The 20,969-nt window shown below is 51.7% G+C and overlaps 4 protein-coding genes across 4 annotated transcripts; 2 read left to right on the forward strand and 2 right to left on the reverse strand.

Moving 5' to 3' along the window:
* Positions 1 to 828: 828 nt before the first annotated feature.
* N7481_000979 (uncharacterized protein) lies at positions 829 to 2,874 on the forward strand (the record flags this gene model as incomplete). The annotated part of the gene is made up of 7 exons (XM_057260198.1): positions 829 to 1,063; positions 1,104 to 1,264; positions 1,327 to 1,409; positions 1,469 to 1,566; positions 1,618 to 1,738; positions 1,809 to 2,652; positions 2,728 to 2,874. The coding sequence occupies 7 exons, from the start codon at positions 829 to 831 to the stop codon at positions 2,872 to 2,874; spliced, it is 1,689 nt and encodes a 562-aa protein (XP_057128030.1).
* Positions 2,875 to 3,328: 454 nt separating this feature from the next.
* Positions 3,329 to 12,178, reverse strand: N7481_000980 (guanine nucleotide exchange factor DCK1; the record flags this gene model as incomplete). The annotated part of the gene is made up of 5 exons (XM_057260199.1): positions 3,329 to 3,413; positions 3,490 to 4,340; positions 4,441 to 4,810; positions 4,995 to 5,187; positions 5,686 to 12,178. 5 exons carry the CDS (start codon positions 12,176 to 12,178, stop codon positions 3,329 to 3,331), a joined length of 7,992 nt encoding a protein of 2,663 aa, XP_057128031.1.
* A 1,604-nt stretch (positions 12,179 to 13,782) lies between these two features.
* On the reverse strand, positions 13,783 to 18,365 carry N7481_000981 (GTP-Rho binding exocyst subunit SEC3; the record flags this gene model as incomplete). The annotated part of the gene is made up of 4 exons (XM_057260200.1): positions 13,783 to 14,707; positions 14,781 to 15,889; positions 15,941 to 17,997; positions 18,200 to 18,365. The coding sequence occupies 4 exons, from the start codon at positions 18,363 to 18,365 to the stop codon at positions 13,783 to 13,785; spliced, it is 4,257 nt and encodes a 1,418-aa protein (XP_057128032.1).
* A 727-nt stretch (positions 18,366 to 19,092) lies between these two features.
* On the forward strand, positions 19,093 to 20,398 carry N7481_000982 (nucleolar and coiled-body phosphoprotein 1 family protein; the record flags this gene model as incomplete). The annotated part of the gene is made up of 2 exons (XM_057260201.1): positions 19,093 to 19,137; positions 19,220 to 20,398. The coding sequence occupies 2 exons, from the start codon at positions 19,093 to 19,095 to the stop codon at positions 20,396 to 20,398; spliced, it is 1,224 nt and encodes a 407-aa protein (XP_057128033.1).
* Positions 20,399 to 20,969: the final 571 nt, after the last annotated feature.

Here is a 20,969-nt window from a genome sequence, read left to right on the forward strand (position 1 = left end):
TGGGGCAGAGAATCACTGCCGCATAGAAGATGGCTAATTGAGATTTTGAGGTATATGGAGAAATCAAGTTCTAACAACACCTTATGCATAGTACCACTCGGGTTTTGTAATGGGGGCATGATGGCCAAGATCAATTGTGAGATTTTAGAATGGATGAGGTGATAGATACTAGTGAAGAAACAGGTTTCCCAAGGCGTGGGGTCTGGGCCTGAATCTCATAAACAACTATAAAATAAGCGAGCCTTCTTTACTGTACCATTAAGATGGATACTTCCGTACACAGTAACTTTTCGCAGCTGCACAGATTTGTTTCCAAGCCCTCCGGTATTATCTGCTATCACGCACAGCTCAGCCTTTCAACAACCCCAAAGCAAGAATCTGAAAGGGTCCAATCCAAATTCGGGATTCATTATTCCCTTATTCATAGTGCACAGACCACCGATAATCGGTAGATTTCCAGGCCGTTGATGCCAATCGGGAGACAGCCAATAGGAACTATGCTAGGCCCATGAGAACACCCGCTCTAAAATGGCATCATCTGCATACCTTTACAAGCGAAATGACACTAAAACATGTTACTAGTATTATTCTGTACAAATCCTTATGAGTCAACTATGCTCGAGTGGGTAGTAGTCTCGGAAAGGGTTCTTAGCCGATGACTTCGCGTTTGCCCCCGGGCCGTAGGGCTGTTTTGATTTTTCATAAGCCCCAGCTCGAGATATTTATTCTGTCTTTATTTCCCAATTACCCGGGCCATTTGCAAAAAAGGAAGAAGCTTAGTTTCGATACTGCCGGTGCCTCCACGTGTTGACGGCCCGTTGTGATACCATGGCTACTGCTAGTAGTATCGACGATGACACCACACCTCTTCTCTCGGATCGAAGGGACGATGAAGACATAGAGCAGCTCTACTCGACGTTTCTGAGCAAAACTCATCTACTATCGGAGACAGAGCAAGGTCCCTTAAGCAGTGACGAAAGCTCGGTCGATGATGCAAGCACAAAGTCCGCCGGCGGAGGGTGCATGGGCAGTGTGACCAGTATTATTGTGATTCTCTTACTTGGTATTCACATCTTCATTCCTTCCTTTTCCTTCCAACGAAGATCCGTTTCCTAACGCCTCATTAGGTGAATTCATATCCAATGCCGATTCTACGATCGTCATGGCGACGGCGGGTCCCATCTCATCTGAATTCAACAAATTGCAGGATGCAAGCTGGCTGGCAACGGCCTTTGCATTGGGCGTCGGCTCTGTACAGTTAATCGTAGGTGAAAATTGAAGGGTTATTATCATGAGCACGCGGCCTAAACTGACAGTTGCTACTAGTATGGCAAACTCAGCATCATATACGGCCGCAAACCAATTCTGTTAGTTGCGTATTTTCTCCTCGCACTAGGATGCATTATCTGGTAAGATTTTACTTCTGCATCATTGCTTTTGCTTCTTGTGACTAACATAGAGTACCTAGCGGTATCTCACCCTCCATGTGGACTGTCATTCTTGGCCGTGTTGTCAGTGGAATGGGCGGAGCGGGTATCATGGCGATGGGATCAATTATCATACTGGGTACAACACCGAAGAATTTTGAAGGCGAAACATGAGTACTAACTTGATAAGACGTCGTACCAAAGCGAGACCTAGCTGCTTGGAGAGCAATTGTCAATATCTCAATGACTCTGGGTCGAAGCATCGGCGGGCCAATCGGAGGATGGCTCACTGATACCATTGGATGGCGCTGGTACAGTCTTACTCTCCTGGAATTAAGCTCAATTCCTCATTGAGACCACTCACTCACTTCCATCACTTAGGGTCTTCCTAACCCAAGCGCCCCTACTCGGCGTTGCCGCAATTCTCGTAACAATCTTCCTCCGCTTCACACCCCAATCAAAAAGCACCACAAACGAAGATTCAAAACCTTCAATCCGCCGCGTCGATATCCCCGGCTGTCTCCTCCTAGCCACTAGCGTCGTCTCATTCACCCTGCTAATCGACCGAGGCGGAAAAACATTCCCCTGGACCTCCCTCTATGCTCTCCTACTCGCCGGCTCAGGACTCACCTTCCTGGCAACATTCATCTACTACGAACACTCCGTAGCCCCGGAGCCAATTTTCAGCCTGGCCATTCTCCGTCTCCCAAACGTTTCAACATGCTATTTAATCGGCATGCTACAAATAGCCGCCCAATCAAGCATGATGTACACGGTTCCCCTATACTTCCAAGTCACCGCGAACGTTCCCGCCGCCGTGGCAGGCACCCATCTCGTCCCCTCCGTCGTGGGCAATGCAATCGGCGGCCTAATTGCAGGGTGGTTTATTCGACGCACAGGACACTATAAACCTGTTCTGTTCCTTGCAGGTCTCGTGGCGTCTATCTCGTACTTGCTGCTTTATCTGCGCTGGAATGGGAATACTTCTGTTTGGGAGTCGTTGTATATTGTCCCCGGTGGTATTGGGACTGCGTTTGCGTCGGCTGCGTCGTTCGTGGCTTTGACGACTTTCTGCGATCCGGATGAGGTTATTATGGCCACTGGTGGTTATATGCTTGGTTTCTCGATTGCCATGACGGCCGGTGTTACGACGACGAATTCGATTTTGACGTCAACGTTCAAGTGGAATATGCTTCGTGATCTCACGGTGCCGAATGCAGATAAGGTAAGGATTCGGAACCTTGGAAGGCATAGAGATGTATGTCTTGAACTGTTTCTAGACGCTGGCTAACTGGGTCAGATCATTCGTCACTCTCTGGAAAATTCACACTATATTTCAGGACTTACTGGGGAAGTTCGAGAAATTGTGGTCAAGAGTTACGTGGGTGGATTGCGTTCTACATACCGTGAGTCTTTCAAGTTTTCTCTCATGATTAAAACGAATTGATGGGGACCCGACTAATTAGGACTCAGTGATGTCGCTAGCCCTCTCGCTTGCTGGGTCTGCGCTTGGGTTGACTATTCGCAACCATAAACTATGAGGTAGCCACTGCAAGCAGGACAAAAAGGCAAGTGAAACACATACCGAAAGTCCCAAATGCAGTATTGAAAGGATATCCGAGAAGAGGTTTGTTTAATTTCATTCAATTCGGAGATAAGGATATAAACACAAGAATGTACCATAGACAAGGGGAAAAAAAACAGAGGACAGTATGTCCAAGGGCTCTTGAAGACACAATAAGACAGACCAGCTTGGCTATTGCGACAAAAAATGAGATATACCACCCAACTGGGCCAGCAGACAGCTCTGACGAGCCGGAAGTAGCGGGGATTATTCACTCGCGCAACTCTTACAATATGCAGTACTAGTTAGTTACGTAGGGTAGACAGACCAACCCATTTTAATTCGCAAGGTTGTTCATGATGCCGACTCCATCACCGACGTCATCGGGGTAGACGTAGAATGCAAGGGCGAGAATGAGATACCTGAAATCGGGGTCAGTAAGGGATATACAAAAAGGATTGGAGTAAGAAAGATCGGAGAGAGGAGAGAATAACATACATGCCAAGACACATGCCGCCTTCCAGGTAATTCGACTTGCCATCCTGGATAAGCAAGGTAACAACCAGACCCGAAATGAAGAAGGCGACAGTCTCAAAGGTCTGGAAATGCAGGGTCATCTCAATACCCATGATCCAGCCCAAGATGACCAAGAAGGGAGTGACGAAAAGGGCGATCTGCAAGCTGCTTCCAATAGCAACGCCAATGGCCAGATCCATCTTATCCTTATAAGCGACCACAACGGCCGTGACGTGCTCCGCCGCATTACCGACGATGGGAATCAGGACCAGACCGATGAAGGTCTTGCTCATGCCGGTTGTCTGGACGAGATCATCGATGCTGCCGACGAGGTAATCGGCGCAAATGGCGACCATGATAGTCACGACGATCAACGCGACGGTCGCAGCCCAGGGGTTGAGCAGGCGCTCCTCTTCCTCTTCTTCCTCGGCGGCTCCGGCACCGCCCTCAGTGTCACTGGCGTTGGTCTCTTCGAATAACTCGGCGTGGCTTCGAAGCTGGAAATAGAGGTACATGACGTAGATGATGAGTAGGATGATGGAAGTTCCGTGTGACAGGGTGAGGATGTTATCCTGGGCTTCCTTGTTGCCATCGTGGGAGGAGCTGGAGATTGCGGCATAGAGAGTGGCGGGAATGATCAGCGAGGCAGAGGCGACAGCCATGAGGGACGACATGGTGGAGGCGACGGTGCTGTTGAAGCTCTGCTCGGAGTACTTGAGACCGCCGACGAAGAAGCAGCAACCCAGGACGAGGAGGATGTTGGAGAGAATGGAACCCAGCATACTAGCCTGAACGACACGAATCTGGTTCTCCTTGAGAGCGATAATGCTGACCTAGATATCGATCGAGCGTCAGCAACTGTGGAAGGGAAGAGTTCCACAAAGAGCGTGAAGATATGAAGAACTGAAGAACTGAAGAGGGAAAATTGCATACAATCAATTCCACAGCGTTACCAAAAGTAGCATTCATCAGACCGCCAAGTGCCTGACCCATCGTACCAGCCAATTCCTCCGTCGCAAAGCTCAACAGCGAGGCGAGCGGGATAATAGCGAAGAAGTTCAGGACGAAGATGGCAGTGGAATTCCAATGGAGGGCACCAGCCACCATACCCAGCGGCACAAAGATCAGAAGCACGTTCACATAATCGCGGACCAGGGTCAACCAAGTCAGACGCACGACATGCTGGGGCCAGCGAACCCAGGCACGAGAGTCATTGGGGTGATGATGGTGATTGCCATGATTCTGCACCTCATGCGGCGAGTAACCGGGGAGGGGAGGGTGGGTGGCCGAGTAGTGAAGTGTGCTCGCCGGGATTTAAGGAGCCATTGCCAGTTCCAGTGCCGGACATCTTTCTGGTTGGACCGAAAGTGTGACTTCGAAGTTGAGTCCGAAAGGGAACGGAAGCTGCGGGACGAGGGGAGCAAAGGAGGGTCAGTCGAGGAAGTCAGGGAGATTAGAGAGATCAGAGGAAAGGAGAGAAGACATACACATCTGGGTAGCCAAGCTCTCTGGTAACCTTTGGAACCTTGAATGAAACTTGAACAGCGGGGGGGGATGTTCCAGCCACAAACGAAACCCGTGGATTGAAACGACGTAATGGAGGAAGATCCGTGGTGGAAAGTGGTGCAAAGCGTACAAGAAGGGGGAAATCCAGCACAGCCTCGATCAAAGTGGGTCGAGCTTTGACAGCTTAGGAAACATTTGCAGAGGAGAGGGAGCTTTTGCAGGACGATCTCTCCACCTTTCATCAATTGAATCCCCGTCGATTCACTTGTGATTGGTTCGATTCTGGTGAGTCGCACTGAGCCAAGGAAGCCAAGTGGTGCACTGCCACAGGACCTTCGCTTTCATCTTTTACCTCCTCTCATCTCGTACGAGTAACAAGGTTCATCCTTTTAAAGTAGGTTTGTACAATATTGAAAGAAATCGGAGTTCCATTGGTATCTATCTCGTAAAACTCCGCACCAAATCCCAGTCCATAAATCACAAATCAATACAAAATGTATAAGGGGGGTAGGTAGTAGTAGTAAGTCACATCAAAGAAGAGAAGGAGAAAGAGGAGAAAGAGGAGCATGAGACATGGTAAATAGGCGAATGAAGGAAAAAAAGGGAATATGAAAGGAATGAAGGGTTCACAACAGGGAGGTCCTCTGGTCCTCTACTCCTCCGGCAGCGTACCGTTAGCTTTGAAATCCATCCGGCTACTCTTCCGACCAACACCCTTGAGCAGACTGAATCGCCGAAACACTGAATCGCGCACTCCATTTGCATTGCTATTGCCATGGCCATAGCCATTAGTATTAGCACTAGCATGAGCGTTGGCATTGGCGTTAGAGGAGTTGATATGGTTAGCGTGGGTATTGGTCGTGGCAGTGGCTGTGTGGCCGCCGCTTCCATTGATCCCCGCATGAGCATGAGCACTAGCACTAACACTAGCACTATCGCGTGTCACCGGACGGGAATAATCGCGCGTCGAAGGAAGAGTTGACCAGCCACCACTAGATACGGGCGCCGGTCGCTCTGAGCTGGCGGTCGTGTTGGCAGTCGGGCCGCGATGCTGAGACCCTGCCCGACTACGACCATCTTGAGACTGTGCGCCCGTATCGCGGGAAGCACTGCGTGAGGTTCGCCGTTTGAGCGTATCCTCGCCAACGGCTGCTACCGAAGGAGAGGACCCGTGCTTGATCTTATCACCGCCAAACCAACTGCGACGCTTGTCGCACTTCCCTCCGCGGGAGTGGCTCGTGGCGCGGCTGTGGATGGTGGCCGCGTCGTCGTCTCCACCATCTTCTTGGTCAAGTTGGCCCTTAATATCCGATTGCTGGATCGTGAAGATGGAATTGGATGCTCCGTGCCGTTTGAACGGGTTGATGATGCTGATCCGCTGGCTGACCGATTGCCGTTCCGAGCGTTTACGAGTGTGTGTATTACCGCGGGACGCCCGAATCAGCTCCTGTTCGGGGCTGACAGATCGTTGGACGCCTTGAATTCGACGGTATTCTGACGACGAGGGAGATCGACGGGCAGGCTGAGTAGGGGTGGGTGAGGAATATTCTGGCGGAGAAGTCGAGAGTGATGCCAGCTCAGGCTCGAACACTTCCTCGAAGCGTCGATGAAGCTCGGCCAGGGTAGCTTGTTGGGCGGGTCGCTGATAGAGGGACAAGGCATGTTTGATCGCCAGAGCATGGTCGATGAGGGCGACGGCCAAGGCATTTTCCATAGGATCTATAGCCTCCGGCTCCTCTTCCTCATCTTCTTCTTCGTCATCCTCTTCCGCGATATCACTTTGTTTCTCCTTGGTACCCTGAGCACCGCCCAGGAACACTCGATACATCGCAACACAGTTCGACGATGACCCGCGCGATTCCAGCAATTGATCCAGGGCTTCAGTCAGATTCGACAGACCGCTGTCCTCGCCCGATGCAGCCCGGCGTTCAAGAAGTTGCAGCTCTTGCGTCTTGCGGCATGTTCGCTCGAGTGCCGTCTGAAGAGGCGACAGGGCAATTTCTTGAGCCGAGACGATCTCGCTGCGGCGCAGGATATTCGGGAATGACTCGGCAGCAGTGAAAATCAGCTTCTCGACATACTGTTCACGCACGTCAGAGCTGCTGGTGTGTCGCCTTGACGTGGAAGAGAATCGAGCCGGGTCGGAAATCAGCAGGTGCTCACGGACAGAATGCGGGACCTTAGACCGCTGATAAATTGGGTGAGCAACGTCGCGGTGGGCGCTAACGCTGGTAATCTGCAGGAACTGGCCCTCGTAGTCGGGGATCTCCCCAGAAGACATAATTTGTGCCGTAGGATGCTCTCTTTGCATGCGATCAACGAAAGAAGCCATGCGTTCACTAGCTGATCCTTCAAATATAAACTCCTTATCGCGCAGACTGACAGGGAATCCAAGACCCTTGTAGACAACTCGGAAATAGCGCGGGAATTGCTTTCCGCCCTTGGCGATGAAGTCGTAGATACGTGCCATTGAGCTCTGGGCCCGAGAGAGCTTGGCGAAGTCCATCGTGGTGCTTTCGTAGTGCGCAGCAAGCTCCTTATAACACGCGAGAGCGGGTGCCCAGGCCATGGCGTTCTCAAAGTGCTGGATGACAGAGAAGTACAATGCCTCCTTGCGCTCGAATGCGGTCTGCTCGGGGAAGGTTGGGGTCAGAGTCTCAGGGAGAGCTTTGTTGAGGTCCCATTCGTAGAGATCGGCGTGGAATTGAAGAGCAAGGCCAGCTTCAGTAAAGTTACCAGCAGCCGCTTGGGCATCAGCCAGTTCATGGACGTAACGAATGAAGATATCTTCGCGGCCCATATCCTTCATGTACTCCATGAGCTTAAGGGCATGCAAACTTTGGGTGGATGTGCTACTCTGAGAAGCAACCAGGAGATCGAGCAGCTCGTCGACAGTAGAGATGAGACCCTTGACAGCATTGAAAAGACCCTCGTCGGAATCTGCGTCGCCCTCGAACACGTCCAACAGCTCAGTGATGAAGATCTTCTGGCTCACGCTTTCACTCATTTGCTTGGATTTGAACAGAGAGTCCAGACTGGAGATGATCTCTGTTTCGATAATCGAGATATCCTCGTTCAGATCCCACTCGCTCAATATCATAGTGCGCAGAATGTGCACCGCAACATGACGCAGTCCTTCGTGGACACTCAAGCAAAGGCCGATGATGGGAGGGATCAAGTTAGGAACATATTGAACCTGATAGCCGCCCAACTTCTTCAAATCGAACCTTTCCCTTTCCTCGTCAGATGTGTCCCAACCGATCGCTTCCCATGTAGAATGCAAGAGGTCTGCACCCTGTTCGCGAACATCGCCAGCAATCTTCCAGACTGCCCGTCGCTTTTGCTCGGGGAACGTCTCGAGGGCAAGAGCGTCGCTGGAAATGACCTTTAGCAAGGTGGTAAAGAAAGATTCCCAGAGCTTGGTGTCAAACTCGTCGGCGTCGTCGGGGCTCGGAAGAAGTTTATCAATCAGAAGCAACGCCAAGTGCTCGAGACCCTTGATTGCGGCACGGTGGTTATAAACATGAATACTGAACCAGGTCTCGGGGTAGGCTTCACAATCCAGGATGGAATTGTGGGCCTCAAATGCTTGCGCAATGAAGGTTGCAAGCTCCAGGTCCTTCATGTTAGGTGTCTTGGGAGACACGATCTTCGCTAGAGCTGCCATGAGGGCAGACAATTCGACAAGAGACTCATCGAATGGCTGCGGAGTTTTCGATGTCTTGACTTGGAAGGGGAATGCCTTGCTGAAAAGGAGAGATAGGTACTCGGTCTCGTCAACACCCTCCGTTGAGATAGCACAGTATGAGGCAACAACGCTCGGCATAAAATCATACAGTTGAGCGTCTGGCTGTGTGAGCAATTGAGCCACAATCGCACTGCTGAGACGGACCTGGTCCCGATACTGGTCAGAAACACCGGCTGTAGATCCCCAATAGGGAGCAAGCCAGCCAACGCAACTAGAGATCAAGGTTTGTCGCTCCTCGCCGGATGCGAAGATCTCGAACTGTGTGTAGCTCTGGATAAGCACCAGCTTATAAAGCACAAGCATCCCAGTCACATCCTTGCAAGAATCCATGAAACTCAGAGCAATCATAATCATTTCATCCCGACCTAGAACCTTGGATAGCTCGGGCAGCCAAGAATGGAAGTGCTGGACGATGAGAGTCTTGCTTCCCACTAGCGCCGGGGAAGAATTCTTCATCAAACTCTCCATGGACTTGAAAATTGTATGTAAGTCTCGGTTGAAGGTCGATTGAACAGTTGTGATTCCAATACCCTCCTCCTTCGCCTTTTGCTGTTCGCGAGCGTTAATGATAAACTTGAGCAAGTGTCGTCCGACCTTGAAGGCGGCACGAAGATTCCGCGACTGGTGCATATCAGTGGCAGCACTGAGAAGATGCAGAAAGCTTCGAATAAGACACGGGGTGACAAATGGGAAGTTAAACTGCTCATCGGCATAGTGATCGACCAAGGGACCGAGATTGAATCGTCGATCATGAACAATGCCAAGCACGGTTACTAGGTTGTTAAAGATAATATCTTCATATTCTTCGTTGCCAGCATTCTCAACCAAAATGCCGAAAAGCGCATCAAAGACCCCGCGGAGCTGCTTCACGATCTCCATCTCTGGCACAAAGGGCAGTCGCTTCAGGGTATCAAGCACTTCGTCAACAGGGCGTTCTTTCCAGTTGAGTATGCTCAGAATGATCTGATCCTGGGAGTACTCTGTACTGCACAGGTGAGTCTCGAGGCGCAAGGTTGCCAGGGGACCTGTGATCGCTTCATCCTTGGCGGCTTCATTTTTACCCAGTGAGCTCCACGGAAGATTCAAATAAGCTCCCTTTCCATTCTCCATGCTTGAGGTCTGCTTATCATATGCGTGAAGCAAAAGCGAATGGCTTCCATCCCGAATAAATGCCTGCTGGTCCCAGAGGGGCATCCAAGCTAAAGCAAATGGGAATTCAGGCGCATCCGCAACACTCATGATTATATGCGAGCCTGGAATTCGCTCGGTCGGGATCTTGAGACGAATGGTCTGGTTCCAAGCAGAACCGCGCTCAGTAATTGTAGTCCGCCAGGCTGTATGTGAGATAGGAGCTGAAGATGGGAAGACGCAGCGGTCTACCCGTGCGCCAGCAGCATCCCGTACCTCCAGGGTAAGTTGAAGATTATGAAGTCCAGTAAGGAAAGACAAAGGTATTTGGCCGGCAGTGGGATGAGAGAGTAGAGCATCCGGAGGCAAAACCGTTTGTGATAAAGTGACATAGATATCAGATCGAGGCTTTGTTGGGGCTTTGGAAAACCCGATGCGTCGGGTCTGAATCACATCGTGAAGGATCGTGGGGCTTTGGCGAACAAGGTCTTCGGGGTCGGTGCTTGCGAAGGGGTACAGATGAACATGTAAACGCGCGGCTGGTCCAGTGCGCACATAGCGTCCAGTGGGACTTGGAAGCAGATGACGGAGAAGCTTATCGAAGCCATCGGGATGTCCCTCGCCCTCCTCGCCATCTCGGGGCGCAGACCAGATGTTGATCACCTGCTCAGTATCGCGCTCTTGCCGAAGGACCGGGGATACTTCCAGAATTCCGACACCGACTGTGCGAATGGCATTGGAGTCTTTGATGGTGGTGGGCTGTGGATTCGCCACCTCCTTAGCACTTGAGGAACTGCTAGATGATCGTGGGACTCCTTGGACAGCGGGTTTGTTGGGCTGGTCGAAACTGTTTCCAGCCCGTGTCTTGGGAGTCCACATCATGCTCCGACGTGTCCGCAGGCTTCCCTTAACCGAAGGTTGAACACCTCCCGCTGCGCCTGCCTTGGGAGATCCTGGACCATCTCTGGAAATCGAGGATCGTGATACCGGTGTACTATCGGCAGAGGTGCGCATCTCGGGGGCCCGCACTGAGGCAACGAGGTATAGCTGGCGTCCATTGGCAGATCCATCTCCAACGTCGGTTGCAGCGAGTTCAGTGAATAGTGTCTTCAACTTGTTGCTCTGGGTAAGGCTAACAAATTTGTCTGGAGATGGAATGTCCAAGTTGTACGTTTCGGATAACGGATTGAAGGACCCTGCGTCGGACCGCGAATAAAGCTGCATTCCAAGAGAAACCGGACCCGTAGTATTCCCAGACAAGGCGTTTATTTCCAAGAGAAGATGGTGCAAGGCGGTCGAATCGGAGCTGACGGTAGGACGGCTATCAAGCATGCTCATTTCAGACTGGAGTTTGGCCAATTGGATTGCGGAGTCGTCACCGGTCAGCAGTCGGCCTCTTTGATCCGGGTCGCGGACGATGACATCCCCGCTCAGCATCTTGTTGGCCTTGACGAGTTTCCACACAGTCTCGTCTCGGAGTGTTTCCTTTTCCTTGTTCGTCAGCACGTTGTGCAGTAATTGTCGTCTGGCGAAATCCAATTCCTGCACGATTGTCGACATCTCTTCCAGTACGTCATATTGCTGAGCCAGAAGCAATTCGTGCAAATTCGTGGAATGCCATTCGCGGAGACATGAAGCGATCTCATCTACGAGCGGCTCAGTGAGAGATGTCGGGGTCTCGTCGCCAATTTTTAGCATGGGCACTGGCGCGGCTGGCTTCGGCGCATTAGGGTCGCGGGGTGCAAATGTCACTGGAGTATGGGGAATTGATCCTGTCGGGTATGTTTGAAAAGAGCGCGGGCTTGCGTGATCTGGATCGTCTGTTTTATGTATCGTAATTTGTGCCGGTTTGCCTTTCTTCGCGACCACGACATCCGACACTTCACCGCCAGCCTGAGAGTCGGCCATAGAATAGGCCATGCTGTTCCGAGTCAATTGGTCGGCCTCGAAGCCAGACAGGGTCAGTCCATCTATACTCTTGTGATCGCCATTCAGGAGTGCCTTGTAGCCGTCGCCATCGCCGAGCACTTCTCGGATCTCGACACAGTTCCGCGGGAAGATTCCGGAGAAAACACGGGCTTCGAGGGTCTGGCCCTTGGTACTCGATAAGCCTGCGAGCAGTGATGGTGGCGCAACAAGATATCCTCGACACCACTCGCCATCGGAGCCACCCTGTTCAATAATGTACAATTCGTCGCCGAGTTCCAGGGGGAGGTCCGCCGGGGAGGAGGGGTGGAACGGGTATATAGCCACCGCAAAGGCAATGCGAGGCAGCGGCCGCCAGGGCATAGCTGTGGTGTGCGATATTGACCAGGCGTGATCCCAGGTTGAGACAACGGTCTCTAGAGGTGCCAATCCCCGCGGAATGTGGGATTGGGGTCGACGTTCCGAACCGTTTCAAAGCAAAGGAGGCAGGGATCCACGATGAAGAATGTTGGATCGGTCAATGGCACGCGACATGCAGTGGGGAAATTTAGGTTATCGGAGCGATAGAGGAGAGGAAGGAGAGGAAAAGAATGTGGGCGAAAGCGAATTGAAGGTATGCGACAGCTGGAAAGATCTAAAGGCTCATGATTAGAGAGTGCTGGGGGAGAGTCGGATGGGGCTGATGGGCTCGCAGGCTGGGGAGGGGGCCGAAAAGCGTGAAAAGCGTAAGGGTTGGGAGTGGAAAAAAGCAAAAGGATGCAGCTTGGAGAAATGAGGAGGTTTCTTGCCAATTGCCAGCCACGCGCGGCCAGTAGCGAAACTCGTAACTCGTCAGGGTCCGAAGCATTGGGGTAACCGTGCCCCCTTTGCGAAACCTTTCGCGTAGTGGAGCCACGACGAACGCCGGCGAAACACAAGTAACCGTGGGGAAAGAAACGAAAGGGGGGGGAACTCACCGAAAGAATTAAATAAAAGGAGGAGATAGAGATAGGATAGGAGAAAAGATCAAATGCAAAGGACCAAAGGAAGGAATAAAGATTTGGGAGGAGAAGAAGAAGAGAAGAAGAGGGTAGAGGGGAGGAAAGAAGATGAGAACGATCAAAGAATCGAAAATCGCCCGATCTTCACTTTCCCCCCACACACCACACCGACCCCCATTACTCTACTACTACTACTACTACTACTACTACTACTACTACTACTACTACTACTACTACTAGCATGAGAATTGGACACGCCACGTCTACTCGTACTGACTACTGACAGTTACCGGTACGCTTAATTGCAGATCTGGGCTACACTGAAGGGCAGCACTTAATGGAATCCATTGATGGTCAGCTCCCCTGCCTGAGTGGCTGCCCAGCTGCAGCAGAGGAAAGTTAACTACAGCAAGGTTGCTACTAGAAGAATACTAGTAGTAGTACGGAGTATAGAAAATAGCTACCCAGATGGTGCCTTTTCAAGGCAATGCCAGCTGGTCATTTTAAAATTACTCGACTAAATAGAGTACGAGTACCCCAGCTAAGCCTATTGGAGATAACGAACTAGTTGCCATAGTCCGTGGGATGGAGAAAGAGTAAAATTACCACGGCTACACACAGTTACTAGTAGTAGGGGACCCTAGTAGTGCCAGAGGTCTACCTCGGTACAGCCTCGTCGTGGAATATATGAATATGAATATCTGGATATATGAATATGTCAAGTATTCCTATCAAATTATTCTACTAATATTATCACGCACAGACCAGGGTGTGCCCCTGAGCGGAGGCGTAAAATGAGGCCTCGAACCAGTGGGCCCCCAGTGAACCAATCATTGCATCGCGCCGATCATATCTTAAATTCCAATCCAGCAACGATTATGGATGCTGTAGCCTCGATATACATGAACATGCGGTCAAAACCATTACGCCCAACCAATGACCGAATGCTGCCCCGACTTCCAACAAGATCAATCAGTTCAAGTTCCCTTATCTCCGGAACATCGCTGCCGAGTCCTCCTTACGCCACTCCAGCTCCAACTGCCCTTCATACACCGTGTCGATAATACGACGTGTGCGGTCCCAGGCATCCTCGTACCGCCCCTCACATTCGCGCAGAACCTTAATCACCAGGCTGCGGCTCAATCCAGGGTCATCCGCATCGCCAAAATGCTTCTCCACCCGCTTCTTAAGCATTTCAATGCCGCGCTTGATTTCCTTGGAATCATACGAGGAGAGAACCTTCTTAGCCACGGCCCGAGAATGACTGGTACGGGAGGCGACGTCGGCAGTACTCCCATTGGCCTGAATCGTTTCAATCGACGAGATGAAATCGAGCAGTTTGCCGAGCGGTCGGTGGATGACGGCGTCAAGGTAGAGTTTCATATGTTCGGCGAAATCTTGGTGGGCTTTGTCCACCCAACGTTGGAGAACGGGCAGGTTATGCACATCAACTTCCTCCGCGTAGTGGTTCATGTTCTCGATGAGAAGAATGTGGTGGTTCAGAATCTCTTTGTCTTCGGGGTCTCCGGCGCTGGCAGAGACGCCTGGTGGCTGCCCGGGAGCTTCCTTGGCGATGAACTTGAGCGACTCCCACATGGCTCGGTTGATTCGCTCATAAGCGTCATTAACGCTGATTCGAATGTCACAGAATTCACCCGATGGCTGTGATAACATGTTCTCAACCGCAGTCGAGAAGTGGGGGAAAACACGCATGAAGGAGATGACTCCCTTTCGCTTGTTGATTTTGACTTTGGTGTCCTCCACGCCACGGATCTGATCATCGACAAATCGGTTGAACAGTCCCATCAGGCGAGAGTGCATTTTCTGAAGACTGTGAATAATGAACTCTTGATTGGTATCGTCGAGATCGGCCATGGCCGCCTCGATAGCAAATAAAATCCCGATTCCTTGCCTGGGGACTTGTTAGAACCAGAGACCTCAAGGGGAAAAACACGGGGAATGGTAGCAGGGAGGTGGAAACTTACATAGGGTCAGCCTGCAGAGCCCAATCCACCATGCTTTGGATATCATTTGGCCAAAAGGAATAGAGCTCGTCCATGACTCCCTCGACCCGCTTTGCCATTGCGCGATCCGGGTCATGGGATTGCTTTGCAGAGAAATCTGGGCAGGATCGGTGTTCCGGAGGTTGTGAAGCAATAAGATCAGAGTATTCGGTGGTAGCAAGGGAGTCGAGATGGAAGAATTGAACAACAAAATTCTGCTCTTCGGTGATCATGTTCAAGGTCTCACGCAGCGATCCGGCGAACGCCTCGCACGGCTCAACTTTACCCTTGGCAACATTCTTTTCCCCAGAGCCCAGGCGGTGCCCTGCGGCAGCTCGAACCGTTTTGCCTCGTCGAACAGTAAGCTTTCGAGCGGCCATGGTGATGCCTTCGCCTTCCTTTTCCTTCTCTTGGTGCGTGAAAAGAAGCTCTTGCTCATCTCCGGTAGGCTTGCGAGCCGTCCTCTTCCAGGCCAGATTATTGTCGCGGAACTCATTTTGGTACGATGACTTGGACTGCTGCTCGTATTGGTGAAGCAGACTATGCCACTCGGATGTGCTCACTTCTCGAGCGAACAGCATGAGAGGGTTAAACATCCAGATCTCGCCACGGCCTGCCTGCCGCGCCGCGTTGTCCAGTTTCTGAGGATCCTTTGAGACCGAAGACATAGTCTCAGTGCGTTTCTGCTCTGCCAGCTTGAATGCAAGTGACATGAATTGCTTGAGGCGTTGCAAGAACGCCAGTGCGGTGGAACGGTACTCCTCCTTCTTTTGTTTAATTGCCCGCATCTGGCCAATCTCCGTATTAGCGTAAACACCAACACTGGCGTCTGCTTGCCGCTGCTTGTTTTGCCCAATATCGGCATCGATCATGAGCATGGCCTTGTAGAGGGTCGACAATGCATTTTCGGTGCTCTTCAAGCCGTCCATGTTGCTTAGAGTGGCCTCCTTGAGTGGGCGCATCTCAGCGGAGGAAATGGAAAGCGTCTTGAGGAGATTCTGCAATTCGCTCTGCAAGAGCTTCTGGTTTGCAGTCTGCACCTGCAAGCCTTGCGACTGAGCTTCGATATACGATACGTCTTCATTAAGGGTCTGTCGAATGTTAGCGTATAAATTCATCGGGGGGGGGTGAGTGCCACTTACGTTGAGTTCGTGTGAGTAAAGCGTTAGTAGTCCGTCTAGCTCCTCACACTCTTCGATCGTCTTGTTGATAAGAACCGCCAGTTGTTCCACTTTTCCTTCTTGCTGCTCCAGATTGCCCAGCCAACTTGTTGCTTCGACACGTCCAATCTCACGACGCACATCTGCCTCCAAATCCTCAATCTTTTGCTCGTCACTCAACCGTCCGTTCCAGCCGAGATCGGTAAGGATTTCGTCAAAGTCAATACCACGACCATCTAGCACAGTCGCGTCAATTCCAAGGATTTGACAGTATTTGAGGGTGTGATCTTCACGGCGTCGACGTCGGCGGCCTTGGGCTGCCGGAGATGGAGTTCTTGAACGAGTTTCCACCCGACCAACTTCCGTCAATGAGTCTTTAGATCCTTCACTGGGGAGCGGGAGAGCTGCTGCCTCCTCTGTTGCGTGGTCTGTAACCTCAACAGTTGGCGTCTCCACCTTTTGAGGTTGCTCCACAGCCGCTGGCATTGGAGGGAGTGGTGCTGGTGGTGTTGATACTGGTAATCCCTTCTCCATCGCATCACCCACGGGACTCTTAGGTGTATCGCTATCGGTGCGAGAAAGAAAAGGGGCCGGGACGACGCCGGTGATACCATCTGGCTCAGGACCCTGTGCTTGCCCTTGTTGCTTTTTGGCCGCCGCAAGGAGCCGCTCACCAGCTCCACCAGGTCGCGGCTTGAAAGCGCCATGCAGATTTGCAGCTTTACGGAAGGCACCTGCGACGTCTTTGGCCGACTTTTTCTTAATCATAGGGCCTAACCCTGGACGGTGAGGCTCGTCACCTTCCTGTGTCTTGTCGGATGCGGTCGCCGAGGCTGGTTCTTTTGGCGTCTCCACGGCTGACTCTGTAGCCGATGCAGAGGTGTCGTATGCTGCCATCGCTTCTGATGCCACTGCCGGGTCAACAAGCGGTGGCGCGGGTGCTGCCTCTGTTTCGGGGAAAGGTGCTTCCTTCGGTTCGTCGGCGAGTACCATCGGAGAAACTTCTTGGGGCACATTCTGTTCCAGTGGCGGTTGCGGCGGGTTTTCCATCGCGGGTGCCTTGTCGACAGGTTCACGATATGGTTTATACTGGCTAGGGCTTGGGCCTGCACCCTGAGTATCACCTGCAAGTGAACCCGGAGTAGTGGGTCGCAGAGCATCAGCGCTGGGTTGTGAATCCAGATGTTTAGCCTCGACGGGTTGTGCTGCAAGCGTTGAAGGTTGGCCACTTCGTGATGAGGATGGCCGAGCCTCATCTTGCATGCTAAGACGGCTTTCGTCTGTGTCAAAAAAGGTCTTTGGCTCTGCGCGCTGGGGTGGAGAGATGGCAGGTGGCGGATTTTGAGGTCCAAATGGAGAGGGTGCAGGAGGTCTGGATCCCGTAGATGGGCGTGACATCTGTTCTCGGCTTTTCTGGGATCGAAGAGGCGGCTCCTCGGAGGGTTTCCGTCTAATTTCACGCGATCCATCACGGCTAGGATCACGGCCGCCATAAGAAGACGGCGGCTGGGCGGGAGGTGCAACGTCTGGGGGTGGAGCAGGACCACTCCGTGATGGCGGTGGTACTGGAGATCCTGATGAGGCTGTTCCGACTAGCGCTTGCCGTTCCCTCTCATCGAAGCCGATCAGATTGGGAACTTTTCCACCGGTATATTTCTTGTAGATCTTGACTAGGCTGCCGATAAAGAACTCTTTTTCCTTGGCACTCCGAGCATGCCAGTAATAGGGTTTTCCCACAGTCACCAGGAATCCAAGGGTCCCGGCCCATTCCTTATGTTGTTGCTCGACGGGTGATCTTGGGACGAATGCGGTATATGATTGGATTGAGGTCAGGTCATCAAGCATCCACGTCTTGCCAATTGAGAAAGATCCATCATTATTTTCACGAGCCTTATGCATTCGAACCCTCCCAGACTTCCGGACGGAAACAATGATTACTCGGGGCTTTTTATTTTCAGGCGCCACGGTTGGTGGGGCAGGGGTAGAAGGGTGCGTGCCATCTTCCGTGATGCGAACGTGGGTAATATAGGACTCGTTCACTAGAACACAGTAGAGGTCAGCTATGATAATCTGGGGAATGGGGACATGTCTCCATATAAGAAGCAGTTCGCGATAGCGGGAGAGCTATGGGTATCCGGGGTACCCCGTAACATCACCGGCGTCATACATCGCCATCCCCTAGGGTGGGCAAAAGGAGCTCGCTCCCTTTGAAGGTAGCAAGAGCTCAAGGCAATAACTTACAGGTTCCATCAGTATCTTTCTTCGAGTAACAACTCTGAATAATGCGTTTCTTCTCGTCTTCGAACTTCTCGGCTCTCGACATGGAATCAGATGCGCCATTGCGAGGGTCGCCCCCGCGTCGCGGGTCTGCGGGGGGAGGCGGTCGGGGACGATTAGGACCGTTCATCACGGCGTCTTCTCCGAGGTAGGTGACACCAATATCAGTCGTGGAATCCAGAAGATCAAGGGGACATGATCAGGTAGTCGAGATCGGCCAGCCGAGGAACTCCCGCGCGCACGGTGCCTACGCCCGGTTTGTGAATTGGTAGTTGATTAATAGCGACCTGTGCACACTTTTCTGGCACAGCTAGCAAGAAGGCGCAAGAGGACAAAGTCGACACAGGGCTAGGTGGGAGGTAGAGAGAGGGGTTCTGGGGTTAACTTGAACTCATCTGTTTGGGGTAGCGGGCAGGGCGGAGCTCCCAACGTGGAAGCTGGTTACCTAAGGACCATGAATCCTACAGTGGTTAAATGATCCACTTCAACCGGTCTATGCAACAATGTCCGGTGCAGTTTTTTTAATGTGAGATAGAATTTTAGAAAAGATTTTCACATTTCACATCTTGTTCTTTTTTTACTCGCAGACCATGCGGCCCATTTTCTTTGTTTTTAGTCGACGGGAGGCATTGTGTACTGCCTGAGGCATCACATTCTTATACAGTGCACGTGACTCGGGGGTCGGCCAATCATGTGCTCTTATATCTTCACCGCCCACTCGGTATACTTTTTTTTTTCTTTGAGCCGTTCCTGAAGCATTTCCAGACAGCCAATTTTGGTCCACCTGCTTCTCTTTCACTTGATTCTCTCCAGTCCTCCTTTCGTTTCAAATACTGGAATCTTCAACCCCAGCGACCATGGGCAAGAACTCGACTTCCGTCAAGAAGGTCTCGACTAAGAAGGTGAGCACAAATTCAGAATCACCCGCATCATCTGCATGATCGACAACAAAGAATTTCACTAACAGCAATTACGATTGGCCAGGTCGAGTCTTCCAAGCCTACTATCTCCCCTCAACTTCTTTCGTCTGTCGCGACCTTCCTGTCCGATAATGGCTACTCCAATGCCAGTACCGCCTTCGCCAAGGACCTGAAGAAGACAGGCGAGGCCACTGATGCGCAGAACGCCCCGTCTCTGCAGGAATTGTTCCAATCCTGGGACAAGAATGCCGAGAAGAAGGAGTCTTCCACTTCCAGCGACAGCTCCGACAGCGACGGCGACAGCTCGAGCGATAGTGACTCCGACGTTGAGATGCAAGACGAAAAGCCATCCCGCGCCTCTCCTGCTCCTTCCTCTTCCTCTTCTTCTTCTTCTTCTTCTTCTTCTTCTTCTTCTTCTTCTTCTTCTTCCAGCTCTGACAGCGATGCCGATGATGAGGATGAAGATGAGAAGGCACCCGCGCCCGTTGTGAAGAAGCCTACCGGTGTGAAGCGCAAGGCCGAGTCCAGCAGCGAGTCTTCCTCTGAGAGCGATGCCCCCAAGGTCAAGAAGGCTAAGAAGGCCAAGTCCTCCTCCAGCTCTTCCTCCTCCAGCTCCTCGTCAGACTCCGACTCTTCTAGCTCTAGCTCCAGCAGCTCTAGCAGCTCTAGCTCCGACTCTAGCTCTAGTTCTAGCTCCAGCAGCGACTCTGACTCTGACTCCGAATCTTCTGAGTCCGAAAAGGAGACTGCCAAGAAGGCCGATTCCAAGGCTCTGAAGAAGGCAGCCAAGACTCCTCTCCCGGAGTCCTCGAGCTCTAGCTCTTCTAGCTCTTCTGACGACAGCTCTGATGATAGCTCTGACGATCAGGCTGGAGGTGTCAAGGTTGCCAGCGGTACCTCTTCGGATACCAGCGCTACCATCTCTGCTGATGAGCCCACGAAGCAGGCTGCGGAGGAGCAGACGTCTTCTTCTAATGCCAGCCCTGCTCCCGGCAATGGCTATGCGAAGAAGAAGCACACCGGTGCCAAACCCACTCCTCTCGCTTTGCTGAGCCAGCAAGACTACAGCCATCTCCCCTCCAACACTTACGTCGCCTATGATTACGCCGACCGCGCCTTCGCCGATCTATCAGTTACTCGCGGAAAGGGCTTTACCAAGGAGAAGAACAAGAAGAAGCGCGGCTCTTACCGTGGCGGTCCCATTGACCTGTCTGGTGGCAAGTCTTTCAAGTTTGATGATTAAACGATATTCTCGATACCCATCAACAAACAGGTCAATCGCGATGACCTCGAGTTAGAACAGAGAGAAACATTTTGCTTTGGGCCTGTTGGATCCATCATTGCTCCAGTTATGCCCCAGTGGAGTTGCTCTTTAACTATCGTGGCTTCAACGAGATCCAATGGTTTGCTTTCTCGCTATCCTTTGGATTCCCTTGGCCCCCCTTTTACACAGCACGGCGCTTATGGAGCTATTTGAATATTTTGTCGTGCAATTTGCACGTTGTATGTTGTTTTCGAGCTAAAAGTATACCACAAAAAGTTTGATAGATCAAGTTTCCGGTAGCATTCATCATAACCACCGATCTAGTGGCAGTGTCCGAGTCTATATGCATGTCTGGCGTGTGGGGGTTTCCTGTCTCGGCTGCCGCCGACTTAAAGTATGAGGGCGTTTTGCTTTCTTTTTTCTTTTCATTTCAAGTTGATTGAAAGATAAGGGATAGGCTACCCAAGAGGGGACTCTACTGAATGAAGGACAACAATGAGAGAAGGCAAGCTTCCTGTGCCGATAGAAAATATCCATTAAATCGTAGTAA

The sequence above is a fragment of the Penicillium waksmanii genome (genome assembly GCF_028829765.1).
Source record: "Penicillium waksmanii strain IBT 27052 chromosome Unknown utg000001l:1.0-4852451.0:1.0-4856178.0, whole genome shotgun sequence".
Taxonomy (NCBI): domain Eukaryota; kingdom Fungi; phylum Ascomycota; class Eurotiomycetes; order Eurotiales; family Aspergillaceae; genus Penicillium; species Penicillium waksmanii.